Here is an 18,055-nt window from a genome sequence, read left to right on the forward strand (position 1 = left end):
TGACGTCGACATGTGGTATGGATAACATCTCCCCGCGCCCGGGAAAATTGAATTGAGACCCGGTATTCGCTCAAACGCAACCATAACACTTGACCGGTGATGCAATGCGCACACGAGCGCTAGGGGACGCAAAAAAACCCCATGAACTCGGCCACGGGCTCATCGGCAACACCACCACCACCATAATGCAGCAATGGGAAACGAAGCTTACACCGATCTGCTGATAATCGGCGCCGGCCCGGCCGGGCTGATGGCAGCCTGCTGGGCGGCGCAGTTTCAAATGCAGACGCGGATCATCGACCAGAAGCCCGGGCGGACGCCGACAGGCCACGCGGACGGGCTGCAGAGTCGCACGCTGGAGATCCTGGACAGCTTCGGGATCGTCGATCCCATCCTGCGGAAGTCGGTGCGGCATACGGAGATGGCGTACTGGGTGAGTACTGTCGCAGCATCTGTAGCTGGGCTGCGGGGGGGCTGATTAAAAGGCTTTAGGCGATCAACGAGAGCACAGGACACATCGAGCGGCGCAAACGGACCCCGTCATTGCCCGGAAGCTCGGTGTATGATCAGCGGCTGCTGAACCAGGGCGCTACGGAGCAGGTCTTCCTCGACTATCTCCACGAGATGGGGGTGCAGGTTGATTACGGGACCAGAGCACGGGAATTGACACTGTCGGAGTCCAATTCCGAGACGGATCACAAAGTGGCCGTCGAGGTCGTGTCGGGTAAGGCGCAGGGTAAGCTTTTCTCGGGGAGGGACCTTATCTTTCGTGCATTGGAACGTGGCTTACACTCCCCAGATGGCTCGGAGACGATTCATTGTCGCTATCTAATTGCATGTGACGGTGCACGTGGCTGGACCCGAAACCAGTTGCATGTCCCGGTCGATAAGAATCTGGGGGAGTCGACCTGGGCGGTCTTTGACATTGTGCCTATCACGGATTTTCGTACGTACAACGTGAAATCCCATAACCTTGACGAAAGCTATGCTGAGACATCCAATAGCAGACATTCGTCAATCGTGTGCGATCAGCTCCGGGGACCGTGGCAGTATGATGACCGCACCCCGAGAGAACCGGCTGGTTCGGTTCTACATCCATCCGAAGGGCGACAAGGAGCTCTGCAATGGCCACGACACAAAGCATGAGCCATCGCTCGATGAGCTTGTTAGGACGGCAGACAGCTTGCTGAAACCGTACAAGTTGAGGTACCAGCACTGTGACTGGTACTCTCTATATTCGGTATGTAGATGGCATTTAACCCTTTCCACGGTATAGCCTCAAGTAACAAGAAACAGATAAAACAGCAGCTCGTCAAGCAACTCCGGCCCCACGACAGGTAACGTAAGCCTGTACTCGGTCTCGTTCAAGATTTTCCACTGACTGATGCCAAGAATATTCTTGGCCGGCGATGCTGCCCACACTCACTCCCCCAAGGCAGGTCAAGGGATGAATGTGTCGATGCAGGATACATACAACCTGGTCTGGAAGCTAGGTTCGGTCATCACCGGGGCCGCTAGCTCGAGGGTACTAGAAACATACGAGTCCGAACGACGGCCGGTGGCAGAGGAATTGTTGGAGCTGGATGCGCAGTTGGTCGGGGCATATGAGAAAGACACCGGCGCGGCCAAGCGTATCGAATCCGTTCGGGATCAGTACTCCGAGTTTATATCGGGTCTAGGGGTGACCTATGGTCCTGATATCCTCGTTGCAAATCAGAATGCTCAAGGTTTGGCAATTAACATCGAAGTGGGAAGACGGTTAGATCCGTTTTATGTGGTCAATCATGCTGAAGGCGTATCGATCAACCTGATGGCCAGACTTCCCAGCGATGGGTCGTGGAGATTGCTGGTATTTGCCGGGGATATTCATCAGGCAGACCTTCGCGGGCGTCTGAATTCGTGCGCCAAGGCTTTCAGCCAGCAGCCGTTGCTTGCGCGCCTGTGTGAGAAGCGTTATGGAACCCGTGCGGGGTGGCTCTTGGAGACGGTCCTCATCCATGCGAGCCCGCGCACATCTGTGGAGCTCCTTGAACTTCCGGAGATGTTTCACCCCTTTGATGAGACGTGGGGATGGGACTACACGAGAGTATTCACGGACGAGGGCTCATACAACCCAGGGTGTCGTGGTGCATACGACGGCTATGGGATCGACAAGAATACTGGCTGCGTGGTACTTTGTCGACCGGACCAGCATGTTGGTTGGATCGGGGCCATGGAGGACGTGACTGATCTAGAGAATTACTTTTCTGTCTTCATAGACAAGTAAGAGGATGGGCGTGATGTACAGAATGGCTAAGATGCCTACAATGTAAATACAGGTCTTGGGTGAAGAGCTTTCAGAAAGATTATCTCTTATCAATGAAATGTCAATGATTACTATGTTAAACTACACGGACATAGCATAATCTGGTCTCTTGGAGTCTGTTCTTTTAAAACCGGCTATGCATGGCTCGCTTACCAGCAATGCATACAGCCAGCAAATGGGTTGTCGAACTGCCGAATCCTACCATTTCTGGTATCGATCTTATGCCTCATCATGAGTCCCTGCTGCTACAGAACACACCCTGCACGACACAAGCATTAGATGCCGATCAAATGATCCATCGAATTCCAGACGCAGATCAGGGTCCACGCGAGCGCCCCACTTCCGTCATGATGAAGTGCGGTCACTCCACACTTTCGTCTCTTGTGGCCTAACTTAACCCTAACTCCTCTTCCCCGGCAACTCCTCCAACTGGCCAACACCACCACTCCGCAGTGCAGGTCCCTCAAAACTCAATCCCCAGTGACTCCCTGCACCAACGCATCATGATGACCACATTCAGCAGGGCAGGGACCATCGAAAATCCCCGATCCTCCCACCGATCTGCCGGTACTTGTCCCGATCGATTGGCGGTAATTTCCACTGTCGAAAAGGAGGGGCCCAAAGTGTCCTAGGTACTTTTCTGGAAGAGTCGGGTCCGCAGGACCCCCGCAGAGATGATGTCGAAAGTGACTTCACACCCGTACTTTCCCCTCAACCACCGCATCATCGCCTCGTGTCACACCTCGTAAGGATACGTAAGATAGGGGCTGTAGTGACATCAATTGGGAATCATCCACTGCTCAATTGACTACATTCATAGGCATATATACCGCTATCGTAACTCACCGCTTCTCGTTATCCAAATCCAACTCAGAAACCTACGAACGAACATTATCATCAACCACCAGCCAAACCACCAGCCAAACCACCAAACCACCAAAATGGCCCACAACACCAACCCCGGCAACTTCTCCAACCGCCCCCACGAGGAAGTGCAAAACATCGCCCGCAAGGGCGGCCAATCCAGCCACTCGGGCGGGTTCGCCAGCATGGACGAGGATAAGCAGGTGAGCTTTCGCATCTTCCCTGTCCCCTATCTCTATCATCTCTCCTCCAAGCCTCCCCCAAAGTCCATAACTAACCCCAAATCCAGCGCAACATCGCCTCGATGGGCGGCCACGCCTCCAGCGGCAGCTTCCAGCCGGGCGACCCGCGCGCCCGCGAGGCCGGCCACAAGGGCGGGCAGCACTCCGGCGGCAGCTTCGAGCCCGGCGACCCCCGTGCCCGCGAGGCCGGGCGGATGGGCGGCTCGCGCACCGCGGACACCCCCGAGGAGTAAGAGGCTCCAAATCACCTACATACAATCTTGTGTATGCATGAGCGACTAGGTGAGGAATTTATGACGTGATGCTACGATTGCCATGTGAAATGATTTGACTGGATTGTCCTGTCCTATGCGGAACAGAAATCAGGGGAACGGGGATTTGTACATTAGTTTTCGATGAGAATGTGTTGGCTGGTGGCGGATATGTATACTACGAACGAACAAAGTACGAAGTGCAGTATAGTATCTCCGTACCAATTAAGAGATCCCAATTTTAGCATCCATGACATCTCCTCGGTGTAGACGTAGAAGCACAGACCCCCTCAGCAAAAACCCCCCGCTAACCCCTTCCTAGACTAGTCAGCGTCGATCGCGCAAATCCCGACAATCCCTAAATCGCGAATCGTACTTTTTCCCATCCCTAAACCCACATCCAACGAAAAAAACTCTCCGAAGGGGAACGGACGGAAAGGCAAACGCGGGTGAAACACGGCAAGATTGGGGATGCAAGCTTGGACGTTGAAACAGGCTTGGCCGCAGAACCCACCCCATACGTAGCTAAAGTTAGTGAGAGTGAGTAAGGTGGAGTGGAGTGAAAGGATTCACATCAAGCCAGTTTCCACTGACTAAGCTCCGCGTGGTGGAACAATGACCTGCCTGTTCGGGTAAAGCCGACAGTCGTGACATCATGCCCGATGGCGAATGTTCGGGATTGCTTTTGGACGTGAGATCTTCGGGTGTTCGCTCACTGGCTTGCCCCTCGACATCTAGACATTATTTTTACTCCCCGGTGAGAAAATTGCTGATGTTGCCTCTGATCTGAAAAATCTCCTCGAATCTGATTCGAAATCGTCCAATCGGAAATTGTTCGTATTTTTTTTGTAGTTGTAGTAGCAGTAGGTATTTGTGTTTCACATGATCAGCGGTTCTTTTGAGTAGAAAAAACAATGAATCGATCCGCTTGCGCTTGCTTGGTTAAAACGCCATGAGTAAAGCCCCACCCCCCCCTTTGTCCCGTACACCCAACTGATATATCCCATCCATCAGAGCTCCATACACTGACCATTTCGAAGGACAGCGCGATATTGTACATATAATGCACAATCCAACGTAATAGATACAACAAAGAAAGTAAGCAGAAAGCAGAAGGCCGAACTCAGATCCCAGAAAAGAACTCGAAGACAGTCGTGTACAAGTGTAGTCGCTGCATGGTCGGATACCATTACGGACTCTCCTTCATCTTTAATTCCTCCTCCTCCTCCTTCTCCTCCTCCAGCTCGTCGGTCTTCGAGCCACCAGCGTTAGGCAAGTGAAGCATATCATCGAACCCGAACGCAGCGTCCTGCTCGACTTCCTCCTTCAAAATGTTTGGCTGCGCTGGAGACAGCGGCGTCGACCGCGAAGACCTAACCTGCGGGCCACCCCTCTCGGACTCGCTGGCGCCCGAGACCGAGGCACTGCGCTGCGAGAGATGAGCGACCATCCGCGCCAGATGGGCCTTGATGGCCGGGTCGTCGCACCCGGAGTGCCGCAGGAGCTCGTTCTTCAGCTCCAGGATCTGGCTGCGCAGCTGGCTGACCTCCGACTCCAGCCGCGAGTTGGCCTGCGTCACCTCCATGCACCGGCTCTCCAGCTGGCGGGTGTGCTCCTTCTTCTTGCGCCGGCACTTGTTGGCCGCCACGCGGTTGCGCTCGAGGAACCGCTCGCGCTTCTGCTGCTCCACCGCGTCGTGGGCCGGCGAGAAGACCGGCTCGCTGGGCCGTCGCTGCGCATAGTACCCGGTCGTGCTGCTGCTGCTACTGCTGCTGCTGATGCTGCTGATGCTGCTGATGCTGCCGTAGCTGCTGCGTTGAGATTGGTCGCTGATGCTTCCGCGGGAAGTGATCTCGTGCATCGGGACGTGGTAGGAGGAGGTCGGGCTGGCAGCGAAGGGTTGCATGGCGGGGTCGAGGAGGGGTTCTTTCGGGGCGAGATGCGGGGGTTGGGGGTAGTGGACATGGGTAGGCATGGGCTGGTCCGGGGAGAAAAGGTTTGGTTCGATAAATGCATTCATGTAGGATTGTTGCGGGTGGTGGTGGTGTTGATGCGCCGGTGGTGAGGGCTGCGCCTGCTTTTGTGATTGTTGCTGCTGCTGCTGCTGTTGGAACCCGTCGAACCCCCCCGATGCGGCTGCGGCTGCAGCCCCCGGAGTGCTCCCGCTCATCGACCATTCTTGCATCCCATCGAACAATGGCATCGTTAGAAACTCGGAGGAGATGGTGCTGTCCAAGAAAAATGGCATTGGACCTGTCCAGGTAATTTCGGACTTGGACGGGGCCCCTGGCATGGAGGGGTGTTCGAGATTGACGGACATCACTGTATGCTTCTCTTTCACAGCAAGGTGGTGCGCGATGCAATTCGGGGTTTTACTTTTGGTCTTATGGACGGAGACAATATAATTGCCACTGCACGGTGTTCTCGTTGAGGAAATGCGGAACCGGAAGGGACAGGGTAGACAATCTCAGGGAAGTGACGGAATTTGTGTAACTATATAGGATAGTGACAGGAAGGTTCTTTCCGTGATCACCGGGAGTCAGTATGCAGGAAGGTAAGTTCAATGGAGAGTGGGACAGCAGGAAGTGTGTATGTAGTAGGAAGGTAGGTAGGTAGCAGTATGAGTATGAGTAGTATGGATTGTAGGGGGGTGGTGTGGAGAAGTATTACACATCTTTATTAGAAACCAAGCACACTCCCCCATCTGAGGGCCCGGCAATGACGATGCATGCGGGCCAGCTAGTTTCGACACTAGTGATGAGAAAGAGGAAGAAAAGAGTTGAGACAGGCGAGAGAGTTAGAGGATATTTCCGGGGAGGCGCATTGGGGATTTTCAATGGGCAGTTGATCGGCTCTCACAGCAGAGCGCGAGAGATTTTGCAGTGCAAGGAACGAACGATGGTTACAGTAGGCCGTTGACAGGGGGAAGGAGGATGTATCCAGGGTGCATGATTGGTTGCGCCAATATTCCGGTGGGCTGGACCCAATGGATCCAAGTGGTTTCCATCTCCAGCAAAAATCCATTGATATCTTAGATCGCGGGGAGGGAGAGAGGGATTTGGATTTGGGAAATGACGTCTCCAGTCGATCTGCTTACTTCCCGCCTCATCCGATTAAGTATGTACCGTAGGTACTTACTGGAGTGTACCTACCGAAACAGATGCAACGAATTGTCTAGAAGCGTACTGTATGCTCTGCCGAGATACGCTTATCCTACCTACTGTCTGAGACTCTAACCATGGCTTCCTCTATTACTCTGCTTCCATTCTATTCTTACCTTTCCTATTGTTCTTCGACGCAACCGACTCGATGACAAATCTGCCGATCGCTTCCGCTTCGAACCCAGGGACTTTGTTCCGCCAATCAGAATGCTTCACATGGTCGAGTAGACCAATCGTTCACTGCCGTCATTCTGTACACTTTCCCGTTCAATTGTACTGTAGGTACCTACACTGGGCATCTGGAACAGTCAACCTGAACCTTCAACGAAGGTCGCATCGCACGCACGTTTTTGCTACATGTTTCCCATCTCCATCTCCATCGCCTCGTCCTACTCGTCCGATCCACGGCTTCTTCCCATTGACTTCTCGCCGGATCCCGTTCCCGTCCCCTCCATTCTAACTAAAGCCATGACTTTTCATGATGAAAATGACTCGGTGAGCATCAGGGGGAGCCAAAAATCCATGATGAAAGAACGAAGCACGCGAGTACAAGCAATCGATCATCTCCGTGAATTAGACCCAGCTCTCGCGCGCAATCCCCTGGAGATTTGCCTCTGCCCGTTAGTGAGGCTGCATCCCACAGCCTCCTACGTGTGCGCGCACTGAGTGAGTACTGTGCATCTGAGTACATCTATCTGCAAGTGGAGAGCAGTCACCGTACCTTACTAAGTAAAGTGGAGATAACTAATTACTATAGGTAAGTAGGATCACCTCTTCCTCGCGGCTTGTAACCCGTCCACTCACTCGCGCACCCACCCACCAGAAGCCAGCCAGCTCCCGGCCCCCCCTCAAGTGCGGGTCAGACTAGGATATTGCATACACCGTGTGAAGTTAGAGAGAGAAAAAGAATGGAGCAGGACAGGCCCGGGGTTGCTTGGAAAACCGGATGCTTCACTACTTCCCACTGCTTCCAGTCAGTGTCAATTCGCGATGCGACCGTGCAATCGAGTGGTGGATGCCTCAGCGCTCAGGCGGCCATTGGCTTGCGGCCCTGCGGATAAGTTACCCGGCGGTCGACGTTTCCGGCCATGCTTCATCCCTCCAAAGCTAGAGATTTTTTTTTTTTTCTCTTTCTTGCTTTTGTGGTCGATGTTTGTTCTCAGATAGATTCAGCCGGGAGAGTTTGATCGATGGTCCATGACCCTTGCACTTTCGAATTGGTGAATGGGGCATTGATGGCCCACCGAATCCTCTAGAGCTTTGGATGGTTTTCTCTTCCCACTTTGAAGAGAGAAGAAGAAGAGCTCAGGTGGATTCGATCAGATATACTTTGCTACTTTACGTAGCTGCTGTGTTGGATCAGGCGGGGAACTTCCCCCAATGCGGGTCCTTCAACGGGCGCGCACAACCAAGATCACGCCAGCACGGGGAAGCCCTTTATCTCTCAGGCTTCAGCGGATTTCTTATCCTAACGCAACGTTATTGGTCAACACGTTCCGACACAACGCAATCGAAATGTCATGACAGGTAGTCTAATCCTTTTTTTTTAGGGATGATGATGATGATGATGATGGCGAATTTCTCTCCGGTGGCACTTTTGTGTGACGTTTCCCAGCACAGCACTTTGACCGGGTGCATTGCAGATCCTCTCGAATGGCATCTTTCGATTCTAGACTTCCTACTGTACAGTACCGTTGACGCTATAGCGTGAAGAAAAGATCTTGTTTCTTGTTGTCGCTGATCGTATGCAGGGGATCTTTCGAGTACTTGAGTACTAGGTACCTTACTGTGTGGTTTCCCTGATTGATGCATTGATTTGATTCAGCGTCTCGAGTCTAGACCTGAGGCTTTTCTATCCAGTTCACTCTTCGACGTAGCGGAGCCCGGTAGAACCGGTTAATAGCACGTAGTCTATCTAGTGCTTGTTCGTTGAACCCCGTCGACTATCCGGGATACTCGCTCGGTTCACGTTCACCTTGTATCGTCCGAATCCGTGCGATCGTGTATGAGTATGCGTAGGATTGTGAGCTCATTTGCATGGGTTCGAACTTCCAAGCGTGCCCCCCCCACCCCCCCTGCCCTGCTGCTACCCCACCGGTGCTGTGGAGCCAATTTCTAAGTGGCTTGCACGGTCGTGGCCTGAGCCAAGACCGAGCTTCTACCGGAGAGCTCAACCCCCCGGTCTTTCAGGCTCTCTTCCCCCTTCGTGCTCGTGCCATAACGGAAGAGGCGCAATGGTTGGCAATCGAATCTCGAGGGCGTACTTCCTTGGTAATCGCACAAGAGCACAATAAAGAGAGGCTGGAATCTGACTCGCCCTGGCTTCTCTTCCCCCTGCGACCAGAATGATCTGGATTTCCCCTCGCCCGGCTACCACTATCATTGACAAGACTGTCGAGTGGTGACGCGATCTGATCGGAGCCCGCCGAGCCGAGAGAGTAGGTAGGGCACAGTACAGCCGAGTCCACTGCATTCCTATCCGGCCGACCGTCAGGGCAGCGGCTCCAACCCCGTCGAAAACGGATCCCAGCTCCAGTCGCCCTGCAGGTACTCGGTGAAAAAGCTCTCCAGAATGGGATCGTGCTGCGCCGTCATCTCCAGATCCTGGCCGCCACCGAGCCCGGCATCGCACGCGACCGACGATAACCCGAGCAGGTTCTCCACTGCCTCTTGTTGCTGCTGCTGCATGTTGGGGGTGACCCCGTCGGTCGGCACCGGCGGGTAAGCCGGCTGGAACAGGCCGTCGTCGACTGCGCTGGTCGTGGGGTCTAGCAGCGTATTCGCCCCGGTCGCACTTAGCTGGTGCAGCTGCAGCTGCTGGTGGTGGTGGTGGTGGTGCTTCTGGCTCAACCGCTCGACGGTGAGGTCGACGATGCGGTCGAAGTTCTCCTTGCCGTGGCGCACGGAGGGCCACCACTGGCCGCCGATGCTGAGGAGATTGGAGCACACGCGCAGACACTGCAGGGCCTCTTTGAAGGGGACGACCGCCTGCAGCTCCGGGGAGGCCCAGAAGCAGTAGATAATGGTCGCGCCCGAGGCGAAGATTCCGTGGATGTTGCGCCACGTGTAGTAGAGATGCTCCTGGGTGTTGAGGCGGTTGTAGATGTGGATCCGGTCGCGGGAGCTGCGGTAGCAGTGCAGGAGGGCGGCGGCGGTGGGAGACGGGAACGCCTGCGACGGCTGGTAGAGCAGCGTGATGGCCCCGTGGTATAGGACCTCGAGCTTCAGGATCTTGCACTGGTGCTTGAGGATGTGGTCCTCGTCATGGTGGAGGCTGGTGGTGGTGGTGGTGGTGGTGAGCTCCTCCGAGGGGGCGCGGGTGGCGCGGACGTCGGCGAGCCACTGGTCGAGACCCGTCTTGATGCGCGCTTGTTCTCCGGCCGTGTCGGTCGGCCATGACAGGGCGGTGCCGCGGTTGGGGAGGTGGTAGAGCAGGATCTTGATCTCGGAAATCAATGCGTCCAGCTTGAAGCGGTGGATGGAGAAGCGCAGCTCCGAGTGGCTGTTGGCGTTGGTGCTGGCGGTTTCGTCGACGACGAATTCATTGAGACCTGGCAGCCGGATGTCGAAGGTCTCATCGCGGATGCCAAGGGGTCGGCCCTGGATTGTGGAGATGGATCTACGATACAGTTAGTGAGTGGGGGGGACAAATGACGAGCCAGCAGGTTAAACACACCGGTCGAGGTTGTAGACGGTGTAGAAGATCAGCCGTCGTAAAGCAAGGGCGGTGGGCGAATTGTCCGCCTCGTCTTTCGGCTCCCGATGCAGCCCGAGATCAATCGCATGCGACATGGCAATATGCACCAAGGTCCAAATGCTCAGAGTGGTGGGTCCCACCATCCCCTGTACGATGAACAGGAGGATGCTTTGCAGTGCCGTCACGGAAATGCCGCTCAGGCACTCGGCTGCGGCCGTGGAGGCGATGGCGTAGAACCGGGCGGGCGGGTACTCAAAATTCTTGTTCCGCGTGAGGATCGTCGCCGCAAGGGATAGCACCATGAACACGTGGAGCGCGGCGGCGAAGATGGAGATGGGCGTCATGTTGGCGTCAGCCATCTGGTCGAATCGCCCGTTGTACGAGAATGGCTCCATCTCCTCCGGCCACCCGTTGAGGTCCACATTCCCTTGGTACCCGCGTTCCGCGCAGAACCACAGTGCGTTGTACGCGTTGAACAGAGAGGTGGTGTGGAGGAAAGGGTGATCGACATGGAGCTCTTGAAGGTATATACCAATCAGATGATTTGCTTCGTCGGGCGAAGGTAAGTCCTGCGAATGTTCAGCGAGCGCCTATGGTGTGCAGCGAGGATGGTTCCCTGTCAGGAACAACAGGCATGTCGCTCTTTCTCCTATCAAGAATGGGTAGGACGGGATCGCATGCGTACCCTTCTAAGTTTGTTGTACAACAAACGATACGCCTCAGGCGAAGGTCCTGGGGCAGTGCGGCGTTTCAAATTCCCCCACGCCCCGTACGACGAGTTGGAGGTAGCTGGTGAGAGAGGGCTATCGGCCCCAATCAATTTCGTGAAGAACAGGCCGGAAGACGACCCCAGATAGTATTTTTGTCGCGAGTCGGAGTGGAGTGATAGCATCCCCAAGTCCATGGCCACAGAGCGTGCTTCGGCTGATGGGGTAGCAGCCTCCTTTTCAGCCGCTTGCTGCACGCATGACGCGGGCAACTCCGCGTGTTCTGTACCTGGTAGGTGAGCAGGTGTTTGCGGTAGAAGTTCACAGTCAGACGCATGCAGGGAATCAAACGGTCGTTTCCTGGTATTTGATTCTCCGGGTGCCGACGGTAGATGCACAGCGGTACTCCCCGTCGGGGTAGTCGATGGCGTTCTACGTGGGATGGTATTTGGCAACGCCGATTGATCTACCGGCGGTGCCTTGGAGAGGTCAAAGTCTGGATCTAAAAGCAAGAGTTGCTCTTCAAGCCATTCGATCCGTGCGTGACACCGTACGGCATAGCTGATGTATCGTCAGCTCGTAACCTTGTAAACCCGTATCGAATGGACGTACTCGCGTGGGATGGAAATGTCATTGTTGCGCCCATCGACATCGACACAGCTTTCTTTAGCACGGGCACAGTTCGAGCACGCTGGAATGCCGCCATCACACTGCGTTGGGAGGGTTAGCCGGCAGCCGATGGATGATGGATAATGGGGGGCGTGTCCAATGAGGAGTCACGGATTACTGGCGCACCTTGATGCGTTTAGCTCTGCATCGCCGACACGCTAGACGGACCTTCTTGGCCGGGGTTGGCGCAGTCGCATCTTGCGATCTCGGGCTCATTGATAGTCACGCAGTAGACGGAGAAAGAAAATCTGGGAAATGGGAGCATGCAAGATTAAGCGGCCAGCCACTTCCTGTGCCGATGAGGCCGAGCTAGCCTGATTACCTCAGCAACCGGGGTGCGGGGTGGCTCGAAGGGGAATAGCCCCTATCCTTTGTCTACTCACTTAGACCTTCTCTGAATGGGCTTTCTGCATTATTTCGGGTGATCAGGGACTAAAGACCATCTCTGACACTCTCGAATATGCATTGCATATCAGGACGAGACCAAGTGGTGGTTTTGGGCTGTTGTTGTTGTGGAAATGCACTGTGCATCGGTGCCGTGAGTATATATTCCCCTCCATGCGCAGCCGACGGATCTATCCGATCTCATACCAGAGGACGCCAACCACCTCCCAACCTGGGTGTACCAGCAAACCAAATTTATTCAGAACATACATGATATCCGATCTGTACACTACCCAAAAAAAAAAAACAGAGATAGTGATTCCACCCAGCAGCCGTGACCCGACTACAGGCACCACCACATCCACCCCCCAGACTCACTTCCGCAACCGCCGAATCGTCGCCCCCATCTCTTCCCCTTGCTCCAAACACCGCCTCGTCTCCTCATCAATCTCAAACCGCTCCTGACACAACTCCACACACCTCTCGATCTTCCCCACCGGCACCGCAACCACCCCGTCCGCATCCCCGACAATATAGTCCCCGGGCTGAATGACCACACTCTCCCCGGCGGTCCCCTCCGCATACGTGACGGGGACATTCAGCTCGGACGAGCGCGTGAAACTCGCCGACCCGAGGATGCTCACGTCGCGGGCGAACAGCCCCACGCCGAGCTCCCGGTGCTCGGCCACGTCGCGGAACCGCCCGTCGATCACCACGCCCGCGGCGCCCAGCTTCTGCGCCCGCGTGCTCATCAGCCCGCCCCAGCAGGCGCTGACCAGCCCCTTCGGCTGGGAGACGAACACCACGCTGCCCTTCGGGATGGCGTCGGCGAAGTGCTTGGGCGGGGTCGGGGAGGCTTTATCCGAGTCGCGCACCATGCGCACGGTGTAGGCGGGGCCGAAGATCTTGGTTTTGGTGCACATGAGTCCCGGGGAGAACATCTTGAGGCCTGAGAGGTAGCCCCCGTTTGGGACGCCGAGTTTGACGAGGGCGTCCCCGATCTTCGAGGAAGAGGTTCATGGTTAGTTCTGTGTTTGAGGGGTATGTCGGGCAAGTGTGAGGGGATAGGTACTCACGTCGCAGGAGGCGAACCGCCGCAGGGCTTGGATTGTTTCGGAGCGCAGAGCCATTTTGGTTGTGGTTTTGTGTAGGGTGTGAGGGCACTGGGGATATTGAGAGGGGAGTATTTGGTGAAATTGTCGAATGTTGAGAAGAGAAAGTGTTAAACCATCCCCGATTGGAGAAAGGTACTCCATCCGATGGATGCATCGGTTCTTGCCGATGATAGAGTTCAGCCGCGGTTCCCGGGCTACTCCGGGCATACTGTAGGTCTAACCATAGGTAATTACGCGTATTGTACAAATGACGTAGACCTTCGCGATGCAACATGAAGACTTCACACCTCAACCTAGAGCTGAGAAATGTCTATTCTATAGCGCCATGACCAATAGAAGACAGGAACAAGTAATACGGTCTTTTTATTGATTTAAAATCCACCGCTTATCGCCCTCGATATCCAATATATCTCTATTGTGGTGGAGGTATTGAGCTGTAATCTTTCCGTACACCGCCCCGGACCAACCCGGTCGAACTCGGGCTTCTCCAGACCGTCTCCAAAAAAGCTGGCGGAGTGTACAAACATCTGAGTAGTAGGAGAAATTTCAAATGAAGAGAAAATGGCAGACTCTCGCAACTTCTTCCTGTCTTCATATCCTCAAACAATGCATGGAAACCATTGACACCCCGAATCACGATGCAGCGACTCCCATCCTCCCTGCGCGGGACTAACCGCGCGCACCACCATCTCCAGATCCGAAGCACAAGAACCTATGCGACGCAACCAGCGGCTTCTGCTGTGAGATTACCCCCCCAGAATAGGTCATTCACCCCTATAAGGATGTCTGTTTGCTGACCTGCATCACCAACAGCACTCCGCCGTCAACTACGCGCACCAACTCCGCACCCTCGAGCAGCTAAAGCAAGGCTCGAAGCGGCCGCTCACCCTGACCGAGAAACTCCTCTACAGCCACCTGATCACCTCCGGCAACCGCGAATGGAATCTCGAGAAGATCCAGCGCGGGCACAGCATTTTGGAGCTGCGCCCGGACCGGGTGGCGTGCCACGATGCGACGGCCACCATGGCGTTGTTGCAGTTCATCAGCGCGGGACTGCCCCGCGTGGCCGTGCCCACCACCGTGCATAGCGATCACCTCATCATCTCCGAGAAAGGGGCGGAAGAGGATCTGCGACGGGCGGAGACGGAGCATCGCGAGGTGTATGAGTTCTTGAGCAGTGCGTCGAAAAAATACGGGATCGGGTTCTGGAAGCCTGGTTCGGGGATTATTCATACGGTCATTTTTGAGAATCACGCTGTGTAAGTTTGACGTCGAGAATGGGCTGGGGGTTACAGGCATGAGCTAACGGGTGTAGGCCTGGTGGGTTGATCATTGGGACGGATTCGCACACACCCAATGCGGGAGGGCTGGGGATGCTGGGGATCGGGGTTGGAGGCGCGGATGCCGTAGATGCAATGTCGGGGATGCCCTGGGAGCTGGTGGCGCCAAAGGTGGTGGGTGTGCGGCTGACAGGACAGTTGCAGGGCTGGACCTCCACGAAGGATATCATATGCAAGTTGGCGGGCCTGTTGAGCGTCTCCGGGGGTAAAGGACGCGTTATTGAATTCTTCGGCCCCGGCACGCAGACGCTGGGCGCAACAGCCATGGCTACCATCTGTAACATGTCCGCCGAGATCGGTTCCACCTCGTGCATATTCCCGTACTCGGATGCTATGGGCCGGTACCTGCAGGCCACCGGACGAGCGGACAGTGCGGAGCGGATCGAGGCTGGAAACACGAGATCCACTTTGTTGACGGCAGATGAGGGTTCGGACGACTACTATGACCAGATCATCGAGCTAGACCTGACCACCCTGGAGCCCCACGTCAACGGCCCATACACCCCCGACCTGGCGCACCCGATATCGAAGCTGAAGGACGCGGTGGCCGGGCAGGATTGGCCCGTGGAGCTGAGCCACGCCATGGTCGGCAGCTGCACCAACAGCTCATACGAAGACCTGGACAAAGCCCGTCAGATCGTGTCGCAGGCCCGTGCAGCGGGTATCACCAAGTTCAAGACCCCGTTCATGGTTTCCCCAGGAAGTGAACGCATCCGCGCGACAGCTGAGGCCGATGGTATCTTGCAGGAGTTACGCGATGCCGGAGCCAAGGTTCTGAGCAGCTCGTGCGGACCCTGCGTCGGCTCTTGGGACCGCAAGGATGTGGCAAAGAAGCAGAAGAACTCGGTGATCTCGAGCTTCAACCGCAATTTCATCGGTCGTCATGACAGCAACCCAGCGACGCACTCCTTTGTTACCTCACCGGAACTGGTGACTGCGTTTGCCTACGGCGGGCGATTGGACTTTAACCCGCTGACGGATAGTATTGCCTCAGATAAGGGCAATGTGCGACTGAGCCCTCCGGTCGGCGAGGAACTGCCCACTCGATTCGAAAGTGGACAGGATCTGTTCCAGCCTCCGTCGAGTGACGGGGGCGCTGAAGCGGTGGCTATACATCCCGACTCTGAGCGCTTGCAGCTACTGCAACCCTTCCCGGCCTGGCAGAAGGGCGCGGCACAGACGATGGAGCTTCTTATTAAGGTGAAGGGCAAATGCACGACAGATCATATCTCCCCAGCCGGTCCGTGGTACAAGTACCGGGGCCATCTGGAAAACATTAGCAACAACATGCTTACCACTGCAACCAATGCTTTCCTCCCTGCGGACGACCCACAATTACTGGGTCATACCCACCACCCCATCACGGCCGAGTTGCAGGTTGTCCCGCAGGTAGCGCGGGACCTCAAGCAGCGAGGAGTGAGGTGGTGCATTGTGGGTGATCACAACTACGGCGAAGGCAGCTCGCGGGAGCACGCCGCCCTTGAGCCCCGGTATCTGGGAGGAGTCGCAGTGATCGCACGCTCATTCGCGAGAATTCACGAGACCAATCTGAAGAAGCAGGGTATGCTGCCTCTAACCTTTGAGGATCCAGCTACATACGATCGTATTGCCGAGGGCGACCGGATTTCATTGATTGGTGTTGAGGAGGGCGAGCTTGTCCCGCACTCGCAGGTGGTCATGCGAGTTACACCCCAGGAGGGTCAGGCATGGGAGGCCAAGTTGAATCATAGCTATCACGCTGGTCAGATTGCGTGGCTACGGGCTGGAAGCGCCTTGAACCATATCAAAGCGACTGCTCTCTCATGAGATGGGTGGGGATGATTGGAATGTACAGTACTTTAGGAAAAATGGTACTCAGAATAGAGAATCAACCAATAAGCATCTTATGATCTGGGAATGTCATTATTTGGAGATGATGCTATGATCGACGACACGGATTCACGTCTACATCCTTTTGACCATGACAAGGGGACATGTATAGAGAAAACAAAAGGTAAAGGTATGGAACAATGCAGGCGCAGAGGGAGCCGTGGACTGGAGACCACATAGTACTCTCGAAACTGTGGACCGGCATTGTCTAACCCGGATTCAAGGTCTGGGGCAGCGAGTCCAGTGGCCAAATCCAGCCCCGCTCAATATCCGGAATGCTCCCGGAATCGTCTTCGGAGCTACCCTGCGACGGTAATGAAGACACGCTTTGTCTCGACTCCCCGTAAATTAACAGCCCCACCTCCGCATCTCGTGCCATGCACCCCGGACTTCTGTTGGCTGGAATGGGGTAACTGTCAATGCGTAGGGTATCAGTACATCTAGACTTGTGGCCGTGACAGTTGTGCTATCATCACTTCCCAAGGAAATATCTCTTCCTGTACCGAATTAGCAGCCATTCAGACAACTCTCCACTTCACTGTTCTCTACTTACCTTTACCGTGACTGGCTCTTGACCATGAATGCACCATGCGGCGGTTTCAGCAAGTGCGCCTTTCCAAATGTCCCCAAAGCTGCCCGGAAGCCCTAAATCTGGCTTCCCGTCATCAGGGCCTCTTACGGCGGTGGTTGGTCTTCATGGCTTCAAAAATTCAACATCTCAGGGACCATGAGCCTGGCCCCGTTTTTCCAGGATCTTGGCTGGACGGATTCAACAGCTTCTCGGACTTCAAATGACATAGGCTGGGCAGTGTCTTCGATGCTCCTGGTAAGTTGACTCTACCCTCCTCAAGATCATCGTTGGGAAATTGAGGCTAACATACGGGATAGGGTCAAACAGTAGGTGTCATTTCCTTCGGTCCCATCAGTGACGGTACGGTCGGGCAGTCATTCTTCTGGCTGCTATTATGTATACAATCGGCGCCAGCCTAGTAGCAGCTAACTTCGGCTCCTTTCCTGCACTGCGGGCTGGCCGTGTCCTGTCCGGCCTGGGCTCAGGGCTAGGTTAACCGTTGGACCGTGTACATGTCGCATGATGCCCCGACGAGCTCTGAGGGATGATGGGGACCTACAATATCAACATTATGGCAGGTGTAGCCGGAAGCTACTAGACCAATTACGGCTCGCTGGAGGTTTCCCGGTGGACTTCAGCTGGCAGTGGCGCGCCACTTTGACCCTGCAAGTCAATTTTTCCCGAAATTGGGCGATAGAAAGGGTTGCCTAGGGAATATGGGGTCGTGTGCTTCGGTTTCGATTGCTATAATTGTGGTGTGGTATCCTCTCGCAGGGTCTGATGTAACAAGTCCAGGTCAGAGCCCGGTTAGGGCTCAATCTAGGATCGGATGGATCCGAAGTGCTGACCAGGCAGTAGCAAATCTCCGGAGCGGCCGGGT

The 18,055-nt window shown here is 55.2% G+C and overlaps 6 protein-coding genes across 6 annotated transcripts; 3 read left to right on the forward strand and 3 right to left on the reverse strand.

Moving 5' to 3' along the window:
* Positions 1-193: 193 nt before the first annotated feature.
* Positions 194-2,287, forward strand: BO95DRAFT_480619 (FAD binding domain protein; the record flags this gene model as incomplete). Its single annotated transcript, XM_025590144.1, has 6 exons — positions 194-433; positions 493-736; positions 800-946; positions 1,005-1,240; positions 1,297-1,337; positions 1,393-2,287. The coding sequence occupies 6 exons, from the start codon at positions 194-196 to the stop codon at positions 2,264-2,266; spliced, it is 1,782 nt and encodes a 593-aa protein (XP_025444444.1). The 3' UTR covers positions 2,267-2,287.
* A 959-nt stretch (positions 2,288-3,246) lies between these two features.
* On the forward strand, positions 3,247-3,644 carry BO95DRAFT_358092 (general stress protein; the record flags this gene model as incomplete). Its single annotated transcript, XM_025582391.1, has 2 exons — positions 3,247-3,372; positions 3,459-3,644. The coding sequence occupies 2 exons, from the start codon at positions 3,247-3,249 to the stop codon at positions 3,642-3,644; spliced, it is 312 nt and encodes a 103-aa protein (XP_025444445.1).
* An 872-nt stretch (positions 3,645-4,516) lies between these two features.
* Positions 4,517-6,197, reverse strand: BO95DRAFT_72441 (bZIP transcription factor). The gene has a single exon (XM_025592176.1). It carries the CDS (start codon positions 5,980-5,982, stop codon positions 4,852-4,854), a length of 1,131 nt encoding a protein of 376 aa, XP_025444446.1. The 5' UTR covers positions 5,983-6,197; the 3' UTR covers positions 4,517-4,851.
* Positions 6,198-8,905: 2,708 nt separating this feature from the next.
* Positions 8,906-12,112, reverse strand: BO95DRAFT_480622 (Zn(II)2Cys6 transcription factor; the record flags this gene model as incomplete). The annotated part of the gene is made up of 5 exons (XM_025590145.1): positions 8,906-10,442; positions 10,500-11,110; positions 11,206-11,788; positions 11,840-11,937; positions 12,065-12,112. 5 exons carry the CDS (start codon positions 12,110-12,112, stop codon positions 9,314-9,316), a joined length of 2,469 nt encoding a protein of 822 aa, XP_025444447.1. The 3' UTR covers positions 8,906-9,313.
* Positions 12,113-12,654: 542 nt separating this feature from the next.
* On the reverse strand, positions 12,655-13,475 carry BO95DRAFT_409507 (RraA family protein; the record flags this gene model as incomplete). Its single annotated transcript, XM_025584143.1, has 2 exons — positions 13,357-13,475; positions 12,655-13,281 (listed from the first exon to the last, which is right to left on the reverse strand). The coding sequence occupies exons 1-2, from the start codon at positions 13,408-13,410 to the stop codon at positions 12,655-12,657; spliced, it is 681 nt and encodes a 226-aa protein (XP_025444448.1). The 5' UTR covers positions 13,411-13,475.
* A 558-nt stretch (positions 13,476-14,033) lies between these two features.
* On the forward strand, positions 14,034-16,541 carry BO95DRAFT_472143 (aconitate hydratase; the record flags this gene model as incomplete). Its single annotated transcript, XM_025589632.1, has 3 exons — positions 14,034-14,135; positions 14,209-14,654; positions 14,711-16,541. The coding sequence occupies 3 exons, from the start codon at positions 14,034-14,036 to the stop codon at positions 16,539-16,541; spliced, it is 2,379 nt and encodes a 792-aa protein (XP_025444449.1).
* Positions 16,542-18,055: the final 1,514 nt, after the last annotated feature.

The sequence above is a fragment of the Aspergillus brunneoviolaceus genome (assembly GCF_003184695.1).
Source record: "Aspergillus brunneoviolaceus CBS 621.78 unplaced genomic scaffold BO95scaffold_18, whole genome shotgun sequence".
NCBI lineage: Eukaryota > Fungi > Ascomycota > Eurotiomycetes > Eurotiales > Aspergillaceae > Aspergillus > Aspergillus brunneoviolaceus.